The sequence below is a fragment of the Epinephelus moara genome, chromosome 13 (genome assembly GCF_006386435.1).
Source record: "Epinephelus moara isolate mb chromosome 13, YSFRI_EMoa_1.0, whole genome shotgun sequence".
Lineage (NCBI taxonomy): Eukaryota > Metazoa > Chordata > Actinopteri > Perciformes > Serranidae > Epinephelus > Epinephelus moara.
The window spans coordinates 10,439,343-10,461,603 of NC_065518.1; the positions used below are offsets into that span (position 1 = coordinate 10,439,343).

General features: G+C 39.7%; 1 protein-coding gene across 1 annotated transcript in view; it reads left to right on the top strand.

Moving 5' to 3' along the window:
- Positions 1-1,067: 1,067 nt before the first annotated feature.
- The window catches only part of LOC126399840 (alpha-N-acetylgalactosaminide alpha-2,6-sialyltransferase 1-like), a 52,834-nt gene continuing 31,640 nt past the window's right edge, over positions 1,068-22,261 (top strand). The window contains exons 1-4 of the mRNA XM_050060138.1: positions 1,068-1,209; positions 13,146-14,444; positions 14,779-14,941; positions 19,301-19,463. Coding sequence (XP_049916095.1) covers positions 14,355-14,444; positions 14,779-14,941; positions 19,301-19,463 — 416 coding nt within the window. The 5' untranslated portion in view covers positions 1,068-1,209; positions 13,146-14,354. The remainder of the gene's footprint in view (positions 1,210-13,145; positions 14,445-14,778; positions 14,942-19,300; positions 19,464-22,261) is intronic.

Genomic DNA, 22,261 nt, shown 5'->3' on the forward strand with positions numbered 1-22,261 from the left:
GTTATGCTTCTTTCCAGGTCATGTGTTTTGCAGGTTGACTTGACTTTGTTTTTCTTAATGTTCTGTGGCTGTTTTTATATGCAACAGGGACTTTATTGCTGTCTCGTTTGAGGACATTGGGACTTTATTGTCGTCTCGTTTGAGGACATTGGGACTTTATTGTCGTACATTGGGACTTTATTGTCGTCTCGTTTGAGGACATTGGGACTTTATTGTCGTCTTGTTTAAGGACATTGGAACTTTATCATTGTCTAATTTGAGGACATTGGGACAATATTTACCTTCTTATACATATCAGGTCCTATTGATCTCAAATAGGCTACCTAGGAGAAATTTAAAATGCAAACCAAACTAAAGTCCTGGTCTCAGGAGGACATGATATTTATCTGAACCATACCACTACAGTCTAATTGGACATTACATTTAGTTTTGCTGCTCTCAGGTGTTTATTGTCCACATTAAATCCCTGGTGCAGACTGGTTGGAAGCTGCGTCCTCAGGTGAGAACACCTTTGCTCCTGCACCGACAGTAAACCCTGCTTGACTTTCCCAGCTTGCACCTGCAGCACACGGGTCCTGTCACAACCCATTACAGTCTCCCGGTCTGTGCGGTGCACTCACCGCTGATGGGATTAACGGCAAAAGTCGAGAGCCGAGCACGTTGCAACGTGCCGTGCCAGCGCACCTGATCCGCCCCGGGGTGTGAGGATACAAGGCCGGGGTAGTACTCTGCAGACACGGGGAGGAGGGGAGGGGGCGGGACCGGAGGATGTGACGTGCTGCTCGGAGAGGAGATTGTACCATATCCCGTGAATACTGCCCGTTAACGCTGATGTTTGGTGAGGATTATTACAAGCAGCGTGATGGCCAACTGTGAGTGAATGCAGCCGGATAGAGACAGTCTCAATACAGGCCCAACAATCCTCCGCTGAGCTGCACAGAAACCATGGATCTAACTTTTGTATTGTCAGCTGTGATCTTCACGCTTCTCGCTATTGTGGTCGCCACGTCGGTATTTAACGGCTCCTCGCCGACAGCCGACTTTGCAAATTATTTCGGACACAGAGGAGACGGTGGGGATCACCTGGGGCCGAAGCAAAATGGCTATTTACCGGACAAAAAGAAGAAGAAGAAGAAGGCGGAGGACGACTGGTGTGAGATGAGTGTGAGCTCACACGATCACTGGGATGTAGTGAAATCTGTGCTCTCAGTAAGTCAGCTGTAATCTGCCTGTCATCACACAGAGCTGTTTGTTTTTCCCTCATGTCATTCCCTGTTGATCTTTTACTGACTTCTCCTCCCACTCAGATACACTTTACATGTCCAGTCAGAGGTGGAAGTATGGAGACAAACAAGAGACAAAAGTATTTAGATTCTTTAATGACCACTGAATATTTAACGTTGACATTTAAACACCACTGAATTCATTTTAATGTTACTTTGGAAACCATGAATTTACCTCTTTGAGATTAAAATATGACTTTTTTTTATTTGCAGTTTCAAAAGCTAAATTTGGATTGATGTTTGTCAGTGTTAGAAAATTCAAATCCTGAATTTCAAGAAGTAGATTCAGGTTGCTGACATTTGATCGGTATCGGTATATATTTTTCTTGTTCATAAATTCAGATTCAGAATTTTGAAAAAAAATTGAATAAATTTGATTAATGTTGTATTTGATTTATTTTCAACTTGAATTTTTATATCTGAATTTGACCAGTCAAATGTGAACAACCTGAATCTACCTTTTTGAAATTTGGGATTTGAATTTATAAACACAACCATTTGTCTTAATTTATCTTTTGAAACTGCAAATTAAGAAATATCAAAATCAGCTCCAGAAATTCTTTTTTAAAATTTTATTTATTTGAAATTCTGAAAGTTGAATTTATGGTTCTGAATTTATGAACACAAAGAAAAACTATATGATGTTCTATTTGATTTTCTTTTTACTTGAATTTTTATATCAGAACTTGACCTATCAAATTTGAGGAACCCGAATCTACTTTTTGAAATTCTGGATCCAAATTTGCAAATATTGACAAATATATGTCTATCCAAAATAGAAAAATGCCCGTGCACAGCTGAAGTCAAGGTGCTGGTACTGCGGCAGAAGTACAAATGTGTAAAGAAAAAACCACATAAATTGTGGCGTTTCGCTTACAGCGTTGCTCTATTAAATTCTCGATCCTCTTTCTTAGTCCTGTCTTGTGTGCGGTATGTAGCCACAATTTATGTGATTTTTTCTTTATACATATGTCTATCCAAATTAAGCTTTTGAAACTGCAAATTAGGAAATGTGAATTTCAGATCCAGAAATTCAATTGTTTTTGTTTTTTTTAATTCTGAAAGTTGAATTTATGGATCTGAATTTTTAAACACAAAGAAAAATATGATGTTCTATCTTTTTTTCTCTTTTATCTGAATTTTTGGTCAAATCAGAACTTGAGCAACCTGAATCTACTTCTTGCAATTCTGGATCCAAATTTGCAGACATTGACAAATATATATCCAAAATTAACTTTTGAACCTGCAAATTAAGAAATGTCAAATTCAGCTCCAGAAATTCTTTTTTTTTTTTTTTTTTTTTTGGTGGAAATTTTGAAAGTTGAATTTATGGATCTGAATTTATGAACACTGATAAAAGAATGTATGTTCTAGTAGTTTTTTTTGTTTGTGTTTTTGTTTTTTCAACTTGAATTTTGATATTGGATTTTGACCAATGAGATTTGAGCAACCTGAATCTACTCTTTGAAATTCTGAAACATGAATTGTTGGATCCTAATTTGCAAACAGTGACAAATATGTATCCTAATTAAGCTTCTGAAACTGAAAATAGAAAAAAACATACTTTAATTTTAGAGTTGAATTCAGAACCAATACATTCATATGGTTTTCGATCAGTTTTTAAAAAAAATAAATCAACATTAAATATTCAGTGGTTGTTAAAAATTAAAATACTTTTGTCATGTATTTGCCTCCATATAAAAGAGGCACTCAAAGCCTTTTAGTAATAGTAGCTTTGTAACAATGGGAAATATATTCCTTAACAAGTAAAGCTGAATTATAATTTGAATTAACTGAAGCATAATGTAATCAGGTATCACAATTAAAGTTTGTACTTAAGCAGGCGTGGCTAAGTTGGCTGTTTTGGTGCCCCCTCCAGTACTTGATGTTCTACGCACAGCGCTTGACGCATCTGTTCGTAGCAACGGTGCTTTTGATACCACAATAAAATACTCAGTTACAAGTAAAATCCTGCAGTCGGAAGTATCATCAGAAAAATACACTTAAGAATCAAAAGTAAAATTACCATTTTGATTAACGATTGATGTTTTATCACATATACACTATTGCCACTGATGCATTAGCATGTCAGCGCAATTTCAATGGTGTAGCAGGTCACGTTGAAGCTAATTTTAACTGCTTTATTGATATACTGTGGGGTGTTTTAGTGTGCTGTATTTTATGAAATGTTCATATATTGTGTATATATATGTGTATTTATAGCTGCAAAGATTAATTGATTGATTGATGGACAACAAAATGAATCAGCAAGATTTTTTACAAGGGTTACTTAGGTAATTTTTATATTTGTTTTTGAAGCTAAATGGCAAAATGCGCTGTCTCCAGCCACTTAAATGGGAATATATTTCCAGTTTTGTTACTTTTCTTTAATAGTAAATGTCTTCAGGTTTTGGACAGTTGACAAAAAAAGACACATGGAGACGTCACATTGGACTTCGGGAAACTGGGCTGTGCTATTATTTTGTAGACAAGATTATTCGATTAATCAAGAAAATATCAGTGATTAAAAATTAAAATTATTAGCTAGGTAGCTACAGCCCTCTTTATGTCAAATAGATGTAAGTAAAAAGTACAGTATTTCCCTGTGATTTGCAGTGGAATAAAAGAATGAAGTAACATACAGTGGAAATACTCAAGTAAAGTACTAGTACCTTGAAATGGTACCAGATCACAGTTCTTGAGTGAATAGGATTTATTTCAGGGAAGCAAATAAGAGACATAAGTATTTTAATTTTCAAAGGCATTTAATACTTGATATTAAAATTGAAACACCCCTAAAATCAGAGCATTGAATAGTTTCACTTTGAAAAACAGTGTATCCAAAATGTGTTTGTTCTGAATTCACCTCTTTGAAATCAAATTTGAATTTTTTTAGCGTACAATGTCAGAAGCTAAATTGGAACATCTATCTATCTATCTATCTATCTATCTATCTATCTATATATATATATATACACACATACCCATATATATTTTTATGATGTTCACAAATTCAAAAAAAGTCAGTGTTCGGAATTTCAAAAAAAAAAAAAATTGTTTTGAGCAATCTGCATCATTATTTTTTTGAATTCTGAAACGTGAATTTTTGGATCAGAATTTGTGAAATTAAAAAAATATATTCAAATTCATCCTTTAAAATCATAAAACTAGAAATTTCATTATTTAATTTCAAAATTCAATTTAGATTTTTTGAATTCACGACAACAAATAAAAATAAAGATTTCAATGCAATCACCTCAGTGGTGTTTACATTTTCAGTTTTCAGTGGCTGTTAGAATTAAATTACTTCCGTAGGACTCACCTCTGCGGACTTTTCTAGTAAATGACATCACTCTCACCTTTCTTGGTGTGCAAAGAAATAACAAGCACTGCGAGGCCAACAGTAGGAGAACCTCAACAACATAAACTTAACAGTCATTTGTTGTGTCTTTTAGCCTGAACTGGTATCGATACATAAAATAAGCAACATGGCCTCACTCTTATTTTGAACTTGTAGTTTTGCAAAAGGAGAAGTGGCAGGATGAGCCTCCTCACACCTCTCAGGTAGCTGTCAGGATCTGTTTTGTTAGCCTGTTAAATGCCTGTTGGGGATATCTGGATGTCTGCCTGTAGAGAGGTCAAATCAACACCCAGGGGAGCAAAGTATGAATCGATAACCTGACACCTGCACCAAGTGTAGGCCAGATCAGCATCCAGGAGAGGTGAGGAATCCAGGTAACACAAGGAGTTTAACTGATTTGTTTGGAGCTATATCTCTACAGCAGGGGCCTGACTGCAAGAACACAAGTGTACACAGATATTTCATACGTTACAAAAAACATTCATGCATTGCTCAAGTGTTGGGGAAAAAAATTATGATTTGATTCCGCTCATCTGACCCCTTAATTCTCTGACAGGAGGAGGCACATCCTCACCCTCACACTGAAGAACTGGCAACACCAGTTGAGCACTCCTCCTCCACATCTAGCCTGTCCGTCCCCAGGCCTGGATGTAGGCGCACGAGCTTAGAGGTAGACTCGTCGTCCGAGGCCTCGTCGGGGGCGAGTCGTAGGTCATTCATCGGGCTCTCTGATAAGGAGCTCCTAAAGTGTGCTTTCTCACACCCCCAGACTGAAGGAGCCGCAGAGAGCCCGGGGATCAATGGTGAGCACTTTTACCCACTTTGAAATAATTCAATATTCAAATAACACTGCTTCTTTCTTCAAAAGAAAAGTTTGGTTTAGTTTTGTAATCAGAGTTTATTCTGTTTCTGTAGATAAAATGGGAACAAACGATTCCTTGAAGTACGTCCCTGGAAAGGCGCGATCCCACCACCTGCAAATGATGATGTCTGCTGAGGAGCTGGAGGAGGAGCAGAGGTCAGTGAAAACTACCAATCCCGCTGCCGTTTTCTGATAATGGCACCCTTTTTTAAAGAGTTTAGGAGTATGGAAGCAAGTGTTAGACCTAAGTATTTTAATTTTAACAACTGCTGAATACTTCAAATTGAAATTTAAACACCACTGAACTCGTAGCATTAAAATATTTTACTTTGAAAATCCATATTATATCCATATATCCAATCCATATATAAAATTCTGAAACTTGAATTTTTAGATTTGAATTTGTGAAAATTGACAAAAATATATTCAAATCCAGCTTTTGAAATCACAAGTCTAGAAATTTCATATTTTTATTTCAGAGAGGTGAATTCAGAACAAATAAATTCCGATACATGGCTGTCAAAGTAAAATAAGTCAATGCTATGAATTCAGTGGTGTTTAAATTGCGTGACTATTAAAATTGAAGTATGTATGTCTCCTATTTGCTTCCATAATAAGTGAAACAGAACAATTCACCAGGGAGACCCCTCTAATGGTCAAAGAGTCAGGCTTAAAAAACAAATCATACTGATGCAGGTAAAGTGAAATTGTTTATTTGTAGCAAATGCTGCCTTCAAATGGGCTTGTTTTTACGGCGTTCACAACTTGTCCATACAAACTAGTCGTGATATTCATGACCTTGTTACTGGAACCTCCAAGTTCAAAAGTTGTGACGTTTTTGCTGCCTCATCTTTTTTCTTTGTCGTTATGACTTTGCATTTACTGTATAGCCTGATAAATTGTTATCCTCGGTGGCTTCTAGATGCTGACAATGGCGTCCATGTTGCTGCTGCCTAGCGACGGCGTTCTCACAACTTAAACAGCTAACCACTAACAGTTGTTGACTAGCTAACGGTTAACAGTTGGTGACATTACTATTAGCTAAAAGTACACAGCTAAACAAACTGAATTTAATAAGTTTACCTGAAAACGGTCCATCAGCGTGAAATATATCAAACGGCAGTGAATCATCTCAAGGATTAGATTAAAAAAAAATAAAAATAATAACAATCTCTGGGTCCATGATTTAGGGCTAGCTAACTTGCTAGCTTACTCCTTCTTTCATCCAGCGATGGTGATGAAACCACGAAATCCTCCGCAGACCAGACCGTCCAATTTCGGAGACTGTCCAGTTTGGCTGATGCGGCCTTCAAAGGACGTAGCCGACATAGACCGCAAAGGCCACGTCCTTCAACGGCTGCAGCCCCTGAATTGAGACGCAGCTATTGTGTACACGACTTCCTGTGTTGTAACCACGAGCTCACGAGTTCCATCTGTAGGCAGCAGTAAAACAATCACAGTACGATGTGTAGTGAAATTCTTTTGTGTCCGGCTCCAGAAACGACAAATAGAAAGAACAGAAAAGAAATAGCTCTATAAATTTTGATAAAAAATATATTTAAAATAAGAGTGTATTTTAAAGAAATGAAACAGGAGGACTAAGAGTAAGCTTCAGAAAAAAAATAAACAAAGCTTGTTCTTAACTGATCAAAGAAGCATCAGTAAACAATGTATGAACCATTAATAAAGGCTTTATAAAGGGTGCCATATGGAAAAAGTGCCCGACTATGTCATAATACAGAAAATACACCTTTACTTGTGGTTTCTGGGTTTGATGTCTCCTCCTGTTCTCCCCAAAACAAGATCCTTTGCTAACGTTTTACATAAAATCAGCTGTTTTCATTCCTTCCAACCACATTTACATGACGTCCCCTTGTTTCCACATAGCTGCTCTGCCCTCAGTCCACTGTCGTCCCTTCGTCTTCCTCCCCCTAATCCCTCTACGCTGTCTTCACGTGTGTTTGTGTGTCGTTGGCGTTTCACTCCACGTTTAGCCGCTGTATCAGCCCTCCTCTTTAGGCTAGACTGAGTAAGGCCAGATTGAGTCTGTGCCAGGCATTAGCTGGAGGATGAATGACACGAGACTTAGAGAAACCACTCTAAGTGTTTGTTGGCTGCAGCTGGGGGATGAAACAGGAAACAGGGGAGCGCTCACAGACGAGTTTTTTCCCTGTAACGTATCTGCATGCCCTGCTCTTATCATTGCAGGATACACTCCAACGCAGACTTTAACTGTCTGTGAGCCTGAACACGGAGGTAAAGTATGAGTTACTCTCACCCGTTCATCTCAGGGAGGTCACTTTCTGGCCATTGTGTGAAAACTACTCCAAAGCCGTTTTGCATTCTCAGTGATTTTGGCCTCATCGGGCTTTATCCTCAAGTGGCCACGAAGCGACTCATACACATCCCACGTACCCACCCACCCCCTGCTGCCCCTATTATTCCACATTAGACGTGCGATTCTCAGGTGTCACAGCAGGTGTTGATTGTGTCTCCTGTCGTCAGCTCTGACAGAAGAGTGTTAGTTAATCCTCTCAGGACTCTCCTCTGCTCCGCCACAAGGAGGACTCAGTGTAACACAATACTGGGACTTGTGCTGACACCACAGGCACTTCTAAAACTGTTCAGTCACACTGCAATACAGAGTGTTTATGCTTCAATGAGAGATATGTATCTTGTAAAATTTGATGTCAGGAGGGCAAACAGCCAGGGTTATATTCATGTCAGACCACTGACAATTACAGCACTGATAAAGGAGCCGTATCATTCACTCATATCAGATTATTGCTGGTCATAAAGATTGTGTTGGTCAGCATTTCATGTGGCATCTGTCACGGTGTCGTTGTTTTTCTGCACAGGTGTGAATGATTAACTTTGAGGTAAAATAAGCCTAGATTCATCCTCAGGATGGGGCTTTGGTTGTTGCAGCAGCACAAGACAGAAATAAATAGGACAAGTAAGTACTAAATAATAAGAGTCATGGAAAAAGTAAAAGTATAAACTATAGAAGAACAATTCAAGACAAAATTACAAGGCAAAAGTTACTGTGGTGTGATTAATAGCAGCAGTGTGCCGTATGAAAACAGTGTGTGTATATATATATCATGATTGATTATATACTGTAGTTGTAATATTATTAAGTCCTCAGTGTTTGTCCGTATTAATATGGAAATCTACTAGAAGCATAACATGGTATATCCTCCTGAGACCAGGACTTTGTTTGGTTTGCATTTTTTATTTCTCCTAGCTTTTGGGATCAGTAGGACCTGATGAGTATAAAAAACTAAACATAGCCAACAACAATAAAGTCCTAATGTCCTCAAACGAGTACTTCCTCATTAACAGCGTCTTATCTTGTTACTGTTGCTAAAATTGGGCAAATTTGTTGCCGTATCAAACTACAAACATTATTAATCATAAATAAACAAGTTTCAGGTTTTGGACCTTGTCCACTTTTGTGTCGGGATCAGCTGCAGACTGACTTGGCAGAGATGGCTGCCATCTTGTTTCTACACGGATTAGTGTATTGTGCTCTTACTACCACTAGATGGCACAAAGAAGGGTTCACGAACGAGGACAACAGGTCTAAGTTAAGTAGAATGAAGTAATAAGTCCAGTAAACCCAAAATGTGATGTCCACATATGAGGACACAGGGTCTCAGGATGATGTAATGCAATAAAACAACAAACAAACAAACAATTTAACAATTAACAACAATTAACATCATATAGTCTAATATATGGCATATAATATACAGGTATTAATGGACTACAAGTTACTAAATTATGTGTTTAAAATACAAAATATGAGTAACTGTAACAGCAACATTTTAAATAGGTGGTATTCTGTATACAGTCACTGTCTTTAAAAATAGATTACTTGAAAGCCTACTTGCTGTTGGCTATAATGGATGTCATTCCTAGTAAATAACACAATATAAGAACTATACCTTATGTCTCCGCGCTGGCGAAAGCCATGGCCAGAGGCATTATATATCCAGTTGTCAGGCTGTCTGTCTCATTCTCCTGAATGGGATATCTCAAGAACACCTTTAGGGGATTTCTTCAGATTTGGCACACACGTCCACTTGGACTCAATGATGAACTGATTAGAATTTGGTGGTCGAAGGTCAAAGGTTACTGTGACCTTGCATCTATCTCATTCTCGTGAACATAATATCTCAAGAAGAGCTTGAGGGAATTTCCTCAAATTTGGCACAAATGTTCACTTGTATCCAACAATGTACTGATTAGATTTTGGTGGTCAAAGATCAAGGTCACTGTGACCTTGAATTTGTCTCATTCTCATGAACGTGATATCTCAAGAACACCGTAAGGGAATTTCTTTAAATATGGCACAAAAATTCACTTTGATTCGAGGATGAACTGATAAGATTTTGGTGGGCAAAGGTCAAGGTCACTGTGACCTTGCATGCGTCTCATTCTCGTGAATGTGATATCTCAAGAACGGCTTGAGGACATTTTTTCATATTTGGCACAAATGTTCACTTGTACTCAACAATGAACGGATAAGATTTTGGTGGTCAAAGATCAAGGTCACTGTGACCTTGCGTCTATCTTATTCTCGTGAACATAATATCTCAAGAATGGCTTGAGGACATTTCTTCAAATTTGGCACAAATGTTCACTTGTACTCAACGATGAACTGATTAGATTTTGGTGGTCAAAGGTCAAGGTCACTGTGACCTTGCATTCGTCTCATTCTCGTGAACACGATATCTTAAGAATGGACCAAAAAGTAAAGTGATTAGAATTTTGTGGTTGAAGGGCAGGGTCAGTGTGACCTTACAAATCATGTTTTTTGGCCATAACTCAAGAATTCATATGCTAATTATGACAAAACTTTACACAAATGTCTAATCGGATGAAGTGATGACATTTCATATCCAAAAGGTCAAAGGTCTACTTTACTGTGACATCATAATGTTCTGCATAAAACACTTCTGGCCATTATTCAGCGTCATAATTCAGAAACAGAAGGGGAAGTTTTACTGAATTGTTGACACTGATTGTGGGTGACCTTGAAACTGTGCTGATTAGGTCTTCTGTGTTGTCGGGGGGAAAATGTGTGTGAAGCGTCCTTTTTTTCCCACAGACATCAATGTAAACTGTGAGAGAAACTTGACTGACAGACTTTTGAGTCACTTAATGTCCATTCAGAACGATTTACTGGGCTCTGATATAAATAATATTTTCTCCATTACTGATCCCTCTATGGCACTGGAAATCTTTTCACAATCCTTTAACGTACAGCTGACAGACATTCCCCTTTCAAAAAACATAGAATCAAAAACAGATACAGTCCTTGGTTTTCCCCACAACTCTCAGATGTAATACATAGCAGAGACAAAGCCTGGTCCAAGGCTCGATCCAGTGGCACCCTTGATGACTGGTTACACTTCAGACAACAAAGAAACATCTGCACCAGCATGATCGGGAAAGCCAAATCAAATTATTATCAATCAGCTCTCTCTGCCTGCGACAGCTCCACCAAATTTTGAAACACCATAGCTTCACTTAAGAATTCTTCACAGTCACACCTCCCACCTCAACTCAAACTAGTATCTGGTCATATTACTGATAGACCATCCATAGTTGAAGCTTTTAATCACCATTTCCTCTCCTCTGGTCTTTTATTTAATATATCTGCACATCCCACTACAAACAGTTACCACGTCCGTCCAGCAGAGGAAGTCCCCAGTGCCTCAGCCTCTGCTGAGGGCACATTTTCCTTTAACCTGGTCAGTAGTGTAGATGTACACAAAACTCCCCTTAGGTTAAAATCATGCAAAAACACGGGTGCAGACAATCTTGACTCATATCTCCTCCGTCTAAGTGTCCCCTTCATCTGCTCTAATCTAGCTCATATTTTTAATCAAACCTTTTTAACAGGCAGGATTCCAGCTTCATGGAAAAGTGCCGCAGTATTACCATTACACAAAAGTGGAGATGTCTGCGATCTTAACAGCTACTATCCAATATCTAAATTACCTCTCTTAGCAAAACTTCTTGAATCATTAGTTAATTTTCAACTACACACCTTTATTGACTCTCTCAACCTACTACAGCCACAAGTCTGGTTTTCGCCCGGGTCACAGCACCATAACAGCTGCAGCTTCAGTTATTGATAACATTGTCTACTCCCTGGATAATAAACAATTTTGTGCCGTCCTCTTCATTGACCTCTCAAAAGCTTTTGATACTGTAGATCAATCCTTGATACTGTAGATCATAAAATCCTTCTCCATGAATTACAGTCCATATGTCTTGATGAAGCCACAATTGATTGGTTCCACTCTTACCTCACAGAGAGAACTCAGACTGTGGTCGCTGATGGTACGCAGTCAAGCCAACGAGTCATCAGAAACGGGTTGCCACAGGGGTCTGTCCTCGGTCCACTGTTGTTCACATTATACATAAATAATATGGTTATTCCTAATCAATACTTCAATGTCCATTTTTTTGCTGATGATACTATTTTATATGCTTCGGGCTCCACTCCAGCCCAGGCTCTGAGCCATCTACAGTCTGCCTTTGATGATTTTCAACAATCACTCATTAATCACAGACTAGTTTTAAATGCAGAAAAGACCAAGTTCATGGTATTCTCTACCTCCACCAGTGACTCGGAATATCCTGCCATCAAAACTTTAAATGGCAGCCATTATTACTCAGGTTGAGTCCTACATATATCTCGGAATTACACTTGACAGTCGACTAATATTCAAGACTCATATTCAACAGTTGACTCAAAAATTAAAAATCAAACTAGGCTTCCTGTATAGAATTAAAGGCTGTCTGTCTTCTTCCAGCCGTAAAACTATTGTGCAGACCTTCATTCAATGCATTATGGTTTATCACAAATGACGCATTTCGTACTCATCATTGTTCTCTGTATCAAACAGTTGGATGGACTTCCTTACAGACAAGAAGAAATATCCATCTCATGTTATTTATTTTTAAAGCTCTACTGTTAAAGCTACCAAACTACCTCACATCTCTTCTCTCTTTCAAATCCAGTAACTATAGTACACGTTCCAGTAACCTTAGATATCCCCTGCATGCGCACAAATGTTGGTAGATCTGGTTTCAGGTACAATGCACCTTTTAAATGGAACGAGTTACAATCGACCCTCAAACTTGAATATCTTGTTCCTCATGGAGTACTTAAAGATTCATGTAATTGTTTTTTTTAATTCCTTGTTGTGTTGTTCCTGCTTGTGTCTATGTGTTTTTGTTGTTATGGATGTTGCTTTGTTCTCAGGTCTCTCTTGAAAAAGGGATCTTGATCTCAATGAGACTGCCTGATTAAATAAAGATTAAAAAACAACAACAAAAGAATCGACCTGCAACCCACTTTTGGACTGTGACTCACCACTTGGGAATCACTGCTCAATTACACAAGTACTTACAGTGACTCTGACTGATGAGGAAAAAGCTTAACAGTGTTACCTTGAAAGAGGTCGTGCATATGTACTAAAAATGGAGCAGTTTTGCTTTCACATTTCAAGAGCTGTTTTAGGCGAATTAATGAAGTTTGTACAAATGATCATCAGTGTGGAGGATTTTTCTGGTTCTTTCCCCTCTCAGTATTTCTTTGATATGTTTGTTTTCCCAGGGTGCAACGTGAGCAGCTGGCCGCCATCTTCCAGCTGCTGAAAGACAACCAGGAGACTTTTGGTGATGTGTCAGAAGGAGACATGGAGGAGCAGCTCAGACTCTACTCCATCTGAGGCTCCTCTTTGTGTTTTTGGGATCCACCCCCTGATTGCACTCCGTTTAACCCATGAGCGCTATTGAAGGACTTCTACCAAATACACCAATAAACGTGTTCACAGTATTCAACGCAAGCTGTACAGTCCACATAACAGCCACTCTCATCCTTGTTTTAATATGATATGCTTTTGTTTGTTGTTCTTCCACACGAGGAAGTAACCACAGCAGCTGGATCTCGTCCAGCACAGAACAGGATTTTCTAGTTACCCCTCTGTAAATATAATTCATAAATGAATGTTGTTTCTGTTAGTTTTATATTATGGTTATTTATGACATAACTTTTTTTAAAATCCAATTTTACCATTAAATCTGTACAAATCCTGTGAAGTCTGTTGTGCAAAACCTCCCCTCTGTTGTGTAATAAACCAGATATTGTACCACTGTGAAGGTGTGGGAGCATAGTTCTGCTTTTATTGTATATCTCTGGCCCTGCCCAGTGAAGTGTGGTGACATAGTGTAGATATTTCATTAAACTTTTCCACGAGGGAAAGCAAACTCTTGTCAGCTGTTGACTGAACAGCAAAGCCTCCAGGTCTCAGTCTCGGGAATGGCACTCCCAAAGTCCAGGCTTTTTTTCTGGCTGCTCGTGAGCTCAGTTTTAATTGTGGTTTTTATTTTATCATGGGGAGATTACTCAAGAAATATCAGGTAAGTTGTTTTTAAGTGTAAGACTTAGAGGAAAGACGGGAACTTATCTGTAATGTTTTCTAGTTGCTAATTCTGTTAAATTGTCTTCATAGAAATGTTTCAGCACATTTCCATGTTCAGTATTTTAATTTAAGTCACATAAAGGTGTGTCTTGCTAATTCTACTGTTGCATCCAATTTTTTTTTTTTTTTTGTCAAACTTCCACATCAGCTTGGCTGCTTTCTCAGTGACAAACAGAAGTGAAGAAACGTCTCACTTCTGGGATTTAATAAGAAACTCGACTCCCCTATCTGTTGTGTTTAACTTGACACGTGCGGCTGATTCTGAAAAAACAAACCCAGTAACGAAGCTTAAAGTGGATCAGTTGGGAAGCTCTACACATGCTGCTGTAGCTGAGACTCCCATGCCCATCCTCTACAGAAGTTCCTTCAAGAAGGCTCCTCGGTGGGATTTTGATGATGTTTATAACCAGGATGCTCCACCCAGACCCTGGGTAAGTATGCTATGACAAGACAAGACAGTATAATAATTATATGCATTACCTTTGTGTGAGTGGGTAATCTGCACAGCCACATGTTCAGCTGTGTGTCTCTGGTTTGACCTGCATGGATTTTCTGTTTGATTTTTCCTTTAAAGCTATTACTGCTGTTAATCAGACTTTCTTTGTTGGAGCTTCCTGTTTGGCTTCATGTCTGCTGTTTCTTCAGCTGTGAGCGGGGGCTTCATTATATCAGTGGATTTAGAAACATGAACATGGTGCAAATTAAAGTCCCTATGTTTGATTTTTAGATTATTTCTTAATTTCATATTTTGCCCTATGTTCTCAGACATGTGCTGAGTCTCTGCGAAACTCTGAGGATGAGAGCTTCAAAAAGGCTTTCCTTCCCAACATACGTGTGTTTCTGCACAAGGACAACATCAACATGAGCGAGTGGAACCGGCTTTCACATTTTAACAATCCCTTTGGTTTTATGCAGTTTCCCTATGACGGTAAGTGTTTCTGTGTGTCTGTGTTAGACAGGTACCAAGTATGTAAAGCACGTGTTTCATCATCACTGTGTGTGGTCTGGTTATGGAAATGGACATGGACTTGTTTCTATTCAAGCCACTACTTCCTCGTCCCGGGTGTTGCCAGACCACTAATCTTACTTTTATTTGGCATCATAAGCAAAGCTGTGACTCATTACAGTCCCCTATGACAGTGGTTCCCAGCTGGTCCAGCCTCAGGGTCCAGATTTCTCCTTAGTCATTAATTCAAGGTCCACACAGTTTATTTTATTTAGAGTCATACTTGAGTTTGGACATGTCGTCGAGCTAGTTTGCTGTCTCTGTTAAGTAGCTGTCTGCTAGTCACTCACTCTACAGCAGGAAACAGCCCTTCAAAATAAAACCTCTGTGCCAGAAATTCACTGTACTTGAAAATAAAGTGTGTTTTTACAAACTTGACATGTATCAGAGTCACCTGCATATGCATTGAAACAGACAATATTACTGATGTTTTAAATAACGTTGCGGAGCGCTTTTTTTTATTCCGACGCCACACAGTCACATCTACAGTACACGCATGAACACGAACACATGCTTGCACAGATTAACCTCTCTGATCCCACTCTAACATTCACACACAACAGGCCAAGCCTATTTACACATAAACGCACAGATGAGGCCACAGTGGAAGCTGGAGTAATTTGATCATTTTGTTTTTTCTGTTTACTTGAAGAAAATCAGATATCGACTTCTGTCTCTTCATTTTCCCAGATGCAGCCAGCGCAGGTGCCCGCCGTTAGCTCGCGACGCTCATGCATGACGTATTGATGACGTAAACAATGCACTTGATAGGCACATTAATATCAAATCAATATGCAGCAGTCAGTGGGAGTTTTTTTTTATCGGCAGCAGTTGGTGAGAGTGAGTGAAGGTGTGTGGTGACTTAGCTCGTAAAAACACAGATAGGCTACAACTTAGGCCTTTATTCATATAAAATAGTTTGTCAGAGTAGAGCCCTGCGCGGGACTGTTTTCTTCATCACGCTCCTGCCCGCTCCGCTGAATTTCTGACCATTACCGCCCGCAACCGCAACGTGTGTGTCACACTCCCACCCGCTCCCGCGATGTCTATGTCCACTCCCGCCCGCTCCCGCAACGTGTGTGTTACACTCCCGCCCGCTCCCGCGATGTCAATGTCCACTCCCGCCCGCTCCCGCAACGTGTGTGTCACACTCCCGCCCGCTCCCGCAATGTGTATGTCCACTCCCGCCCGCTCCCGCAAAACTCTGAGAATTTATGCCCGCACAATAATAGAGATGCATTGATTTTGTGTCTTCTCCCGTCCCGCAGGAGAAAACACGTCATTTTATAGGCTATTAATAAAGAGATTCATGGGGTTGTTTGTTTCGTTCCCCTGGCCTGCATGTCTTTTGACGCACTGGTCAGGAATAGCGCTCCTATTTCGTTGTTTTCATTTAGTTTTTAATGAAATAAAGGCTGTTTCATATTCTATTCTCCTCCTCTGTATTTATTTAGGCTATTTTTCTACCTTTATATAATCACGCAGTGATTGAGGTTAAGGCAAGCCCGGCGCCAGGATGAAGTTACTGAGGGGGCGGTTAAAAATTACGAGGGGGCAAATCTTTATTATGCAACATAGGTTCACACAGTGAGTTATAAAGAGCGCGCAGACGTGCGTAATAGTCGCTCGTAATGACAGCTCGTCGCCGGTGAAACACAATAAACTGCACATCTTCTTTCATGTTTGTCTCATGACAGATGGAGCTGACAGACAGACAGACAGACAGACAGACAGGTGGAGCAAGCGGCAAATTGGTGTGAAAGCTGGTTCAGGGCATATTCGTCCATTTATGAATAAATATGGAGTGGAAACGCTCATGCATGTGCACCAAGTTCCTGTGTTGACATGCTGTCGCTAGGCTACATCTTCTTCTTCCTCTTCTTTTTCTTCTTCTTCTACTGTTTAATGGCGGTTGGCAAACAGCGAATTGGCCCATTACCGCCACCAACTGGTGGAGTGTGGATCAAAATGACTGTTACTATTTGCGTTGGGTCCCGCCGGGTCCCAATGCAGCCCTCTATGTCAGAATACAAAAGTTACCCGGGCCATGGCCCCCCTGGCCCCCCCGGTTCCGCGGTCTATGTTTATACCTCAACATCAACACAATAGTGTTGTGTCGTTCGCGAACGAATTGTTCAAAAGAACGAATCTGTTGAGTGAACGTTCTCAACTGAATTACTTCCGGAACTGATTCGTTTATTTCTCAGGTCAGTTGAGCTCAGCAGCGAACGTGCAGGCCGGGAGTGGAACTGCCGATTCGGTCCGTGCAAAAGATGAATCACTCGCAAGGCAGCCAGGGTGCAGGGAAGGACTGCCTACCGTGTGACGAATCACTCGGTGAACGACGTAACCCCGATCCCTGAGTGATTCAAATAATTTCTTCTCAGCGATACACTTTAATAGGGACTGTTTTCTCCAAGCTAACGGCTAATGTAGCCAGGAGTCAAGCCACACGAACATAATCACACACCTCCCCACTGTTTTAACAGGCTTAGTTTCCAGATAAACGAACTTAAAATGTTAGGCTGGCCAGTAATGAGACTCACCAGTGCAGGGCAGACGCAGCAGCAGCTCAGCCGTGTATCAGTTCAGTGAGTCGGACTACGCAGTACACAGTCAGGGCTCCTCCCGCCAAGCACTGGACGATTAGGTGAGCTAATCTTTTGAACAAATCTTTTTAATGAACTGATTCTAGTGATTCAGTAACATTTGAAGAACTGCTTTGCCCTTCACTACAACACAATACCTTCATACGTTCAAACAGTTCCATAGTTTCACTCTTTTTTGTTTGCTACCACATCCCCATTACAACTTCATGAGGTGATCACAGGTGATAAGGTGATAAGGTTGTGCCACAACTTGTTCTGCCTCCCCTAGATTACCAAAAATTCAGCTGTTTCAGTTGCTTAAGGAAGTCACAAACATGAGAATTAAATGATCTACATACAGTTAATATATATATGATGGCTGGAGTAAAAGATTTCTATAATGTTGCTGAGCAGACTCCAACACTTCCAGCTGTAACAAAACAGTTTGCGAGGAAAAAATATTTTCTTTCCTGGTATGACTTCTTTGATAATGTCATTGGTTCAGACCACACCTGCTCCTATTGTTGCAAAACTATATCTCTGAAGTGTTATCTGATGGGTCATTTGTCTTCTGATTGTTTAAAGCTGAATCAGAGGTTCCGTATGTGACATTCACAGTACACCCACACTGTTTACTATGCACATATAATGGAATAATGACATCCTGAGCAGAGAATGAAGTCAGGCTACCTCTTTGTATACAAGCTTTTCTGTCTTTTGTTGTGGCAAACTGGTCCAGCCGCTTGTGGCATAGGCCCTTTTAGAGCCAACCTCACAATGATTGTTAGCTGGGGGTAAAACACAACTCTCCACCACAGGGCTGTAGGCTACATGGGAGTCTTAAAATGTCATCTTGTTGTGTTATTGGGAGACAGAATAGAAGGAGTCATGGCTCAAAACTTAAATTTTATCACATAGTTATCATGTCCACCTCATCAGAAACTGGGGAGGGATTAAGAGGAATATTGGATTTCTCTGTAACTCTAACTTTGTAGCACATTAGCTAATGTTAGCTTCGACAGCAAAACAAACTGGAGGAAACCATTCAAGTGTTGTCAACCTCAAGGCCTCCTGTCAAATCATCAATCCACTGAGTGAGAGCATACAGGTTGGCCAGTCTGGTCCTGTTGGTCAGTCTTTACTTATTCAAGTAAGCTCCAAGTATGAAATTCAGTCTGATATTGACTCTCTTTTAGCTCTGGTTTTGGTCTCCACCAGCTCCTGAGAAAAATACCTTTAGCTGATAAATGCTCCACTATGTTCACCAGCTAGTTGCGAACTGCCATTTGCTGCTGAGCAGGAAGTGTACAGTAGATTTTTTTTATAGTTTTCTTACAAAAACAGTTGCCTGCTGCGGCCGAATACACCATGAAAGTGAACCCAAACAGTAGAGCTGCGGTCGGGCAGCTGAACAAGAAACAGAAACTCTAAAGCTCTGTAAAGTCGAGGGGAGCTGCAGACTGAGGTGATAATTCTCTGGAGGTTTATCACTTTGATCGACCACTTTCACATTTCCAATTTAATCCACTGTTACTATGAAAATATTAATTCTAGCTGCTTCAATAATCACACAATAGCAACCACCTATGCCATTAGCAATATGCTAGTGAGTTCTGCCTGCAGAAAATGTTCTTGTTGTGAACTGTTCTGCATTTTGAAACACGTTATGGATGTATGTTTTTTGTTTCTGCAGAGGTGATGAGTGCTGTGAAGTTGATCCCAAAGCCAAAAGAGCCACTGCTCCTTCCAAAGCCAGGCAGCGGCGGGTGTGTGCGCTGTGCTGTGGTGGGCACGGGGGGGATCCTCAACGGCTCCAAGATGGGGAAAGAGATCGATGCTTACGACTACGTTTTCCGGTAAGAAAGAGACCTGGTGGGGCCCAATCTTACGGGCAATAAGGTTTCAAAACAACTTGACAAGTAATTCATGGAGAAGATCATGAATCTGTGTGTCAATTAAAATGTCTTTGCTTAACACCTGTCAGAGGTGGCGGATATAACCTGCCAACAGTTGGTCACAAGGCCTCACATCTTCTTCTACTGTTTGCTTAAATATTTCTCAGTTACTTTAAACAATGGAGAACAAAGATTATTTATTTATTTTTTTTAAGATATTTTTTTGGCCATTTTGCCTTTATTGGACAGGACAGGTAAGCGTGAAGGGGGTGCCTTTATTGGACAGGACAGGTAAGCGTGAAGGGGGAGAGAGAGAGGGGGGATGACATTCAGCAAAGGGCCACAGGCTGGATTCGAACCCGGGCCGCTGCGGCAACAGCCTTGTACATGGGGCGCCTGCTCTGCCACTAAGCCACCAGCACCCCAAGAACAAAGATTATTTTAAACTATTTGCTTTATTCGTCAGCTAACTCTATTTACCTGGAAGTGTGTGCGGAGGATTTGTTAGCTTTATTCCAGCTATGAAAAACAAACTCTTCAACTGCGTGCATGTCGAGGTCCGTGAATAATAAGATCATGGGTGGCAGAGATAAGTTTGTTCAGCATGAGTCCAGGATGTTTAAAGGATTCCTCCAGGATGTTTAAATGATTTTTCCTTTATGACAGTTGGTAAACAAAAATGATGCTTTGATGCCCTGCCCTGCTGTTCTCAGGAACAACTAACCAAGACATAATTAATTAAGAAAAAAACAAAACAGTTCTACCAGTTAGTGCACATGATGCTTTGTGACAAGGTCGACAGGTCCAACAGGTGAGAGCGGCCTCAGAGAGCTTCCACTTTTTTATTTATACAAACTTCAGTCTTTAAACTGTTTTATTCAGTCAGTTTTAATTTAGATATGGCACTACTTATTTATAAATTAAAAAACTGCAAAGAAAACCAAACTATTCCTTGCAGGCTTTTTGAGGGCTCCCCATCCATTTGGGCCCTCTTTTCCTCCTACGATGACTTCCTTGGTCCTGTGTGTAACTAAATGTCAGCGTTGAGTTATTTCATCATCATTCGTTTGTCACGAGAGTCGACCTGTGCCAACCAAGATCTTTTCCTAACCCTTACCAAGTAGTTTTGTCGCCTGAACCTAATCACCAACCTCCCTGCGACAAGATGCGATGCAAAAGGCCGCCCCCTGGTGCTGTCCAAGCATCAAAATATGATGAGAAGAGATGGGTTCCCTTTGGGTCAAACGTGTCACCCATATCTTTTTTAAAAGAGTATCAGTGAAGGTGTTGCTCAGACAAATCAACAGAAAAATACTTAACGTCAATGGAAAAACTTTAATAATTTAAAGGGGAACACTCCCCCAAATTAAGAATTCCAGTATTTTTGTTTCCATGGCCTAGGAAAGTTCAACCAATATTTGTTAACATGAGCTGCTCTCTGTGAACACCAAAAACCAGAGAAGTCTCAAGCTAATGATGTCATAGAGTATAAAGTCTGTAGCTGCTTCGCAGACCATGCGCCTGATTTTTTGGACCCAACGATTGTTTGTTTTCTTTTTTGAACCCAAATTAGCTGTTGTAGTGTTCTCAGCATTCTGGCTTTGGTTTTAGGAGAGAGTTGTTCATGTTTACTAATATTTTTTGACCGTCTAAGATGACAGGAATAACATATTTTATATCACCCTCTACCTTTACAAGTCCATCAGGCTTTTTTAAAATCAAACTTATAATAACAATCAGTAATTGAAAACTGGATGTTATTTGTAGAGGTGTTAATCACCAGTTTCATCATGATACAATATCAATTTGATTCTTTGGACAACAATATAATATTTGCCAATATTACAAAGTCTGTCATGATACGATCTTGATTCGATGTGATTTAGGGGCCTGTGATCGATATGAGACGATATTATATGCCCCTTTAACACAATCTTTTACAGAAGAAGCTGCCACACCTTTTTTTTTGCTCTTGGCCATAAAAGATAAAAACAACACATAAATAATGTAAATAATTGTAACCACGTAAGTGCAGTAACGTTTACTGTAAACAGTTGTAATCAGCTTCACTATAACTCGCAGCATTCCCAGACAAACACTTGTCTTTATCTGGACACATTTTCCCCACAAATACAACATGCTAACGTTATTAGCACAAGCCTATGGCTTTTGCATTGTATAAATTAGCCTAGCAGCTAGCAGACTTTTCCTCTACTCAAATAAAGTCAGGGACAACAGCAACATTTAACAAAGATAATGGCACATAATTCGGCTCCATTACAACTCACAAGGTTCACTGACAAAACAACTGTCTTATACTAAACACGTTTTCCAAACAAATACAACATGCTAACGTTATTAGCACAAGCCTATGGCATTTTACATTGTATAAATTAGCCTAGCGACGAGCAGAGATTTCCTCTGCTCATATGAAGCCAGGATAAATCACGCAAAAGACTTAAAATGCTATTTTTGTGGAGGCTTTATTGTCTTCACAATTTATTGTTTCTTATCTGTGAAATTAAAGTAAATAAAAGCTTTGTTTCCACTGAGGTCATTGTCATTCTGCTTTTCCATGACTAACCAAGAAAAGGAAGGTTGTTGTTGTCATATTATAGTCTTGTTATATTTATCTTTTTATTATTATTTTTTTAACTTGTATCTCCTTAATGTCATTTTTCCCCATGGTATCATAAATGGCATCGCATATCGATATTTTTCAAGGTATCAAAGTTAGAAATGCGGGTGTCGTGACAACA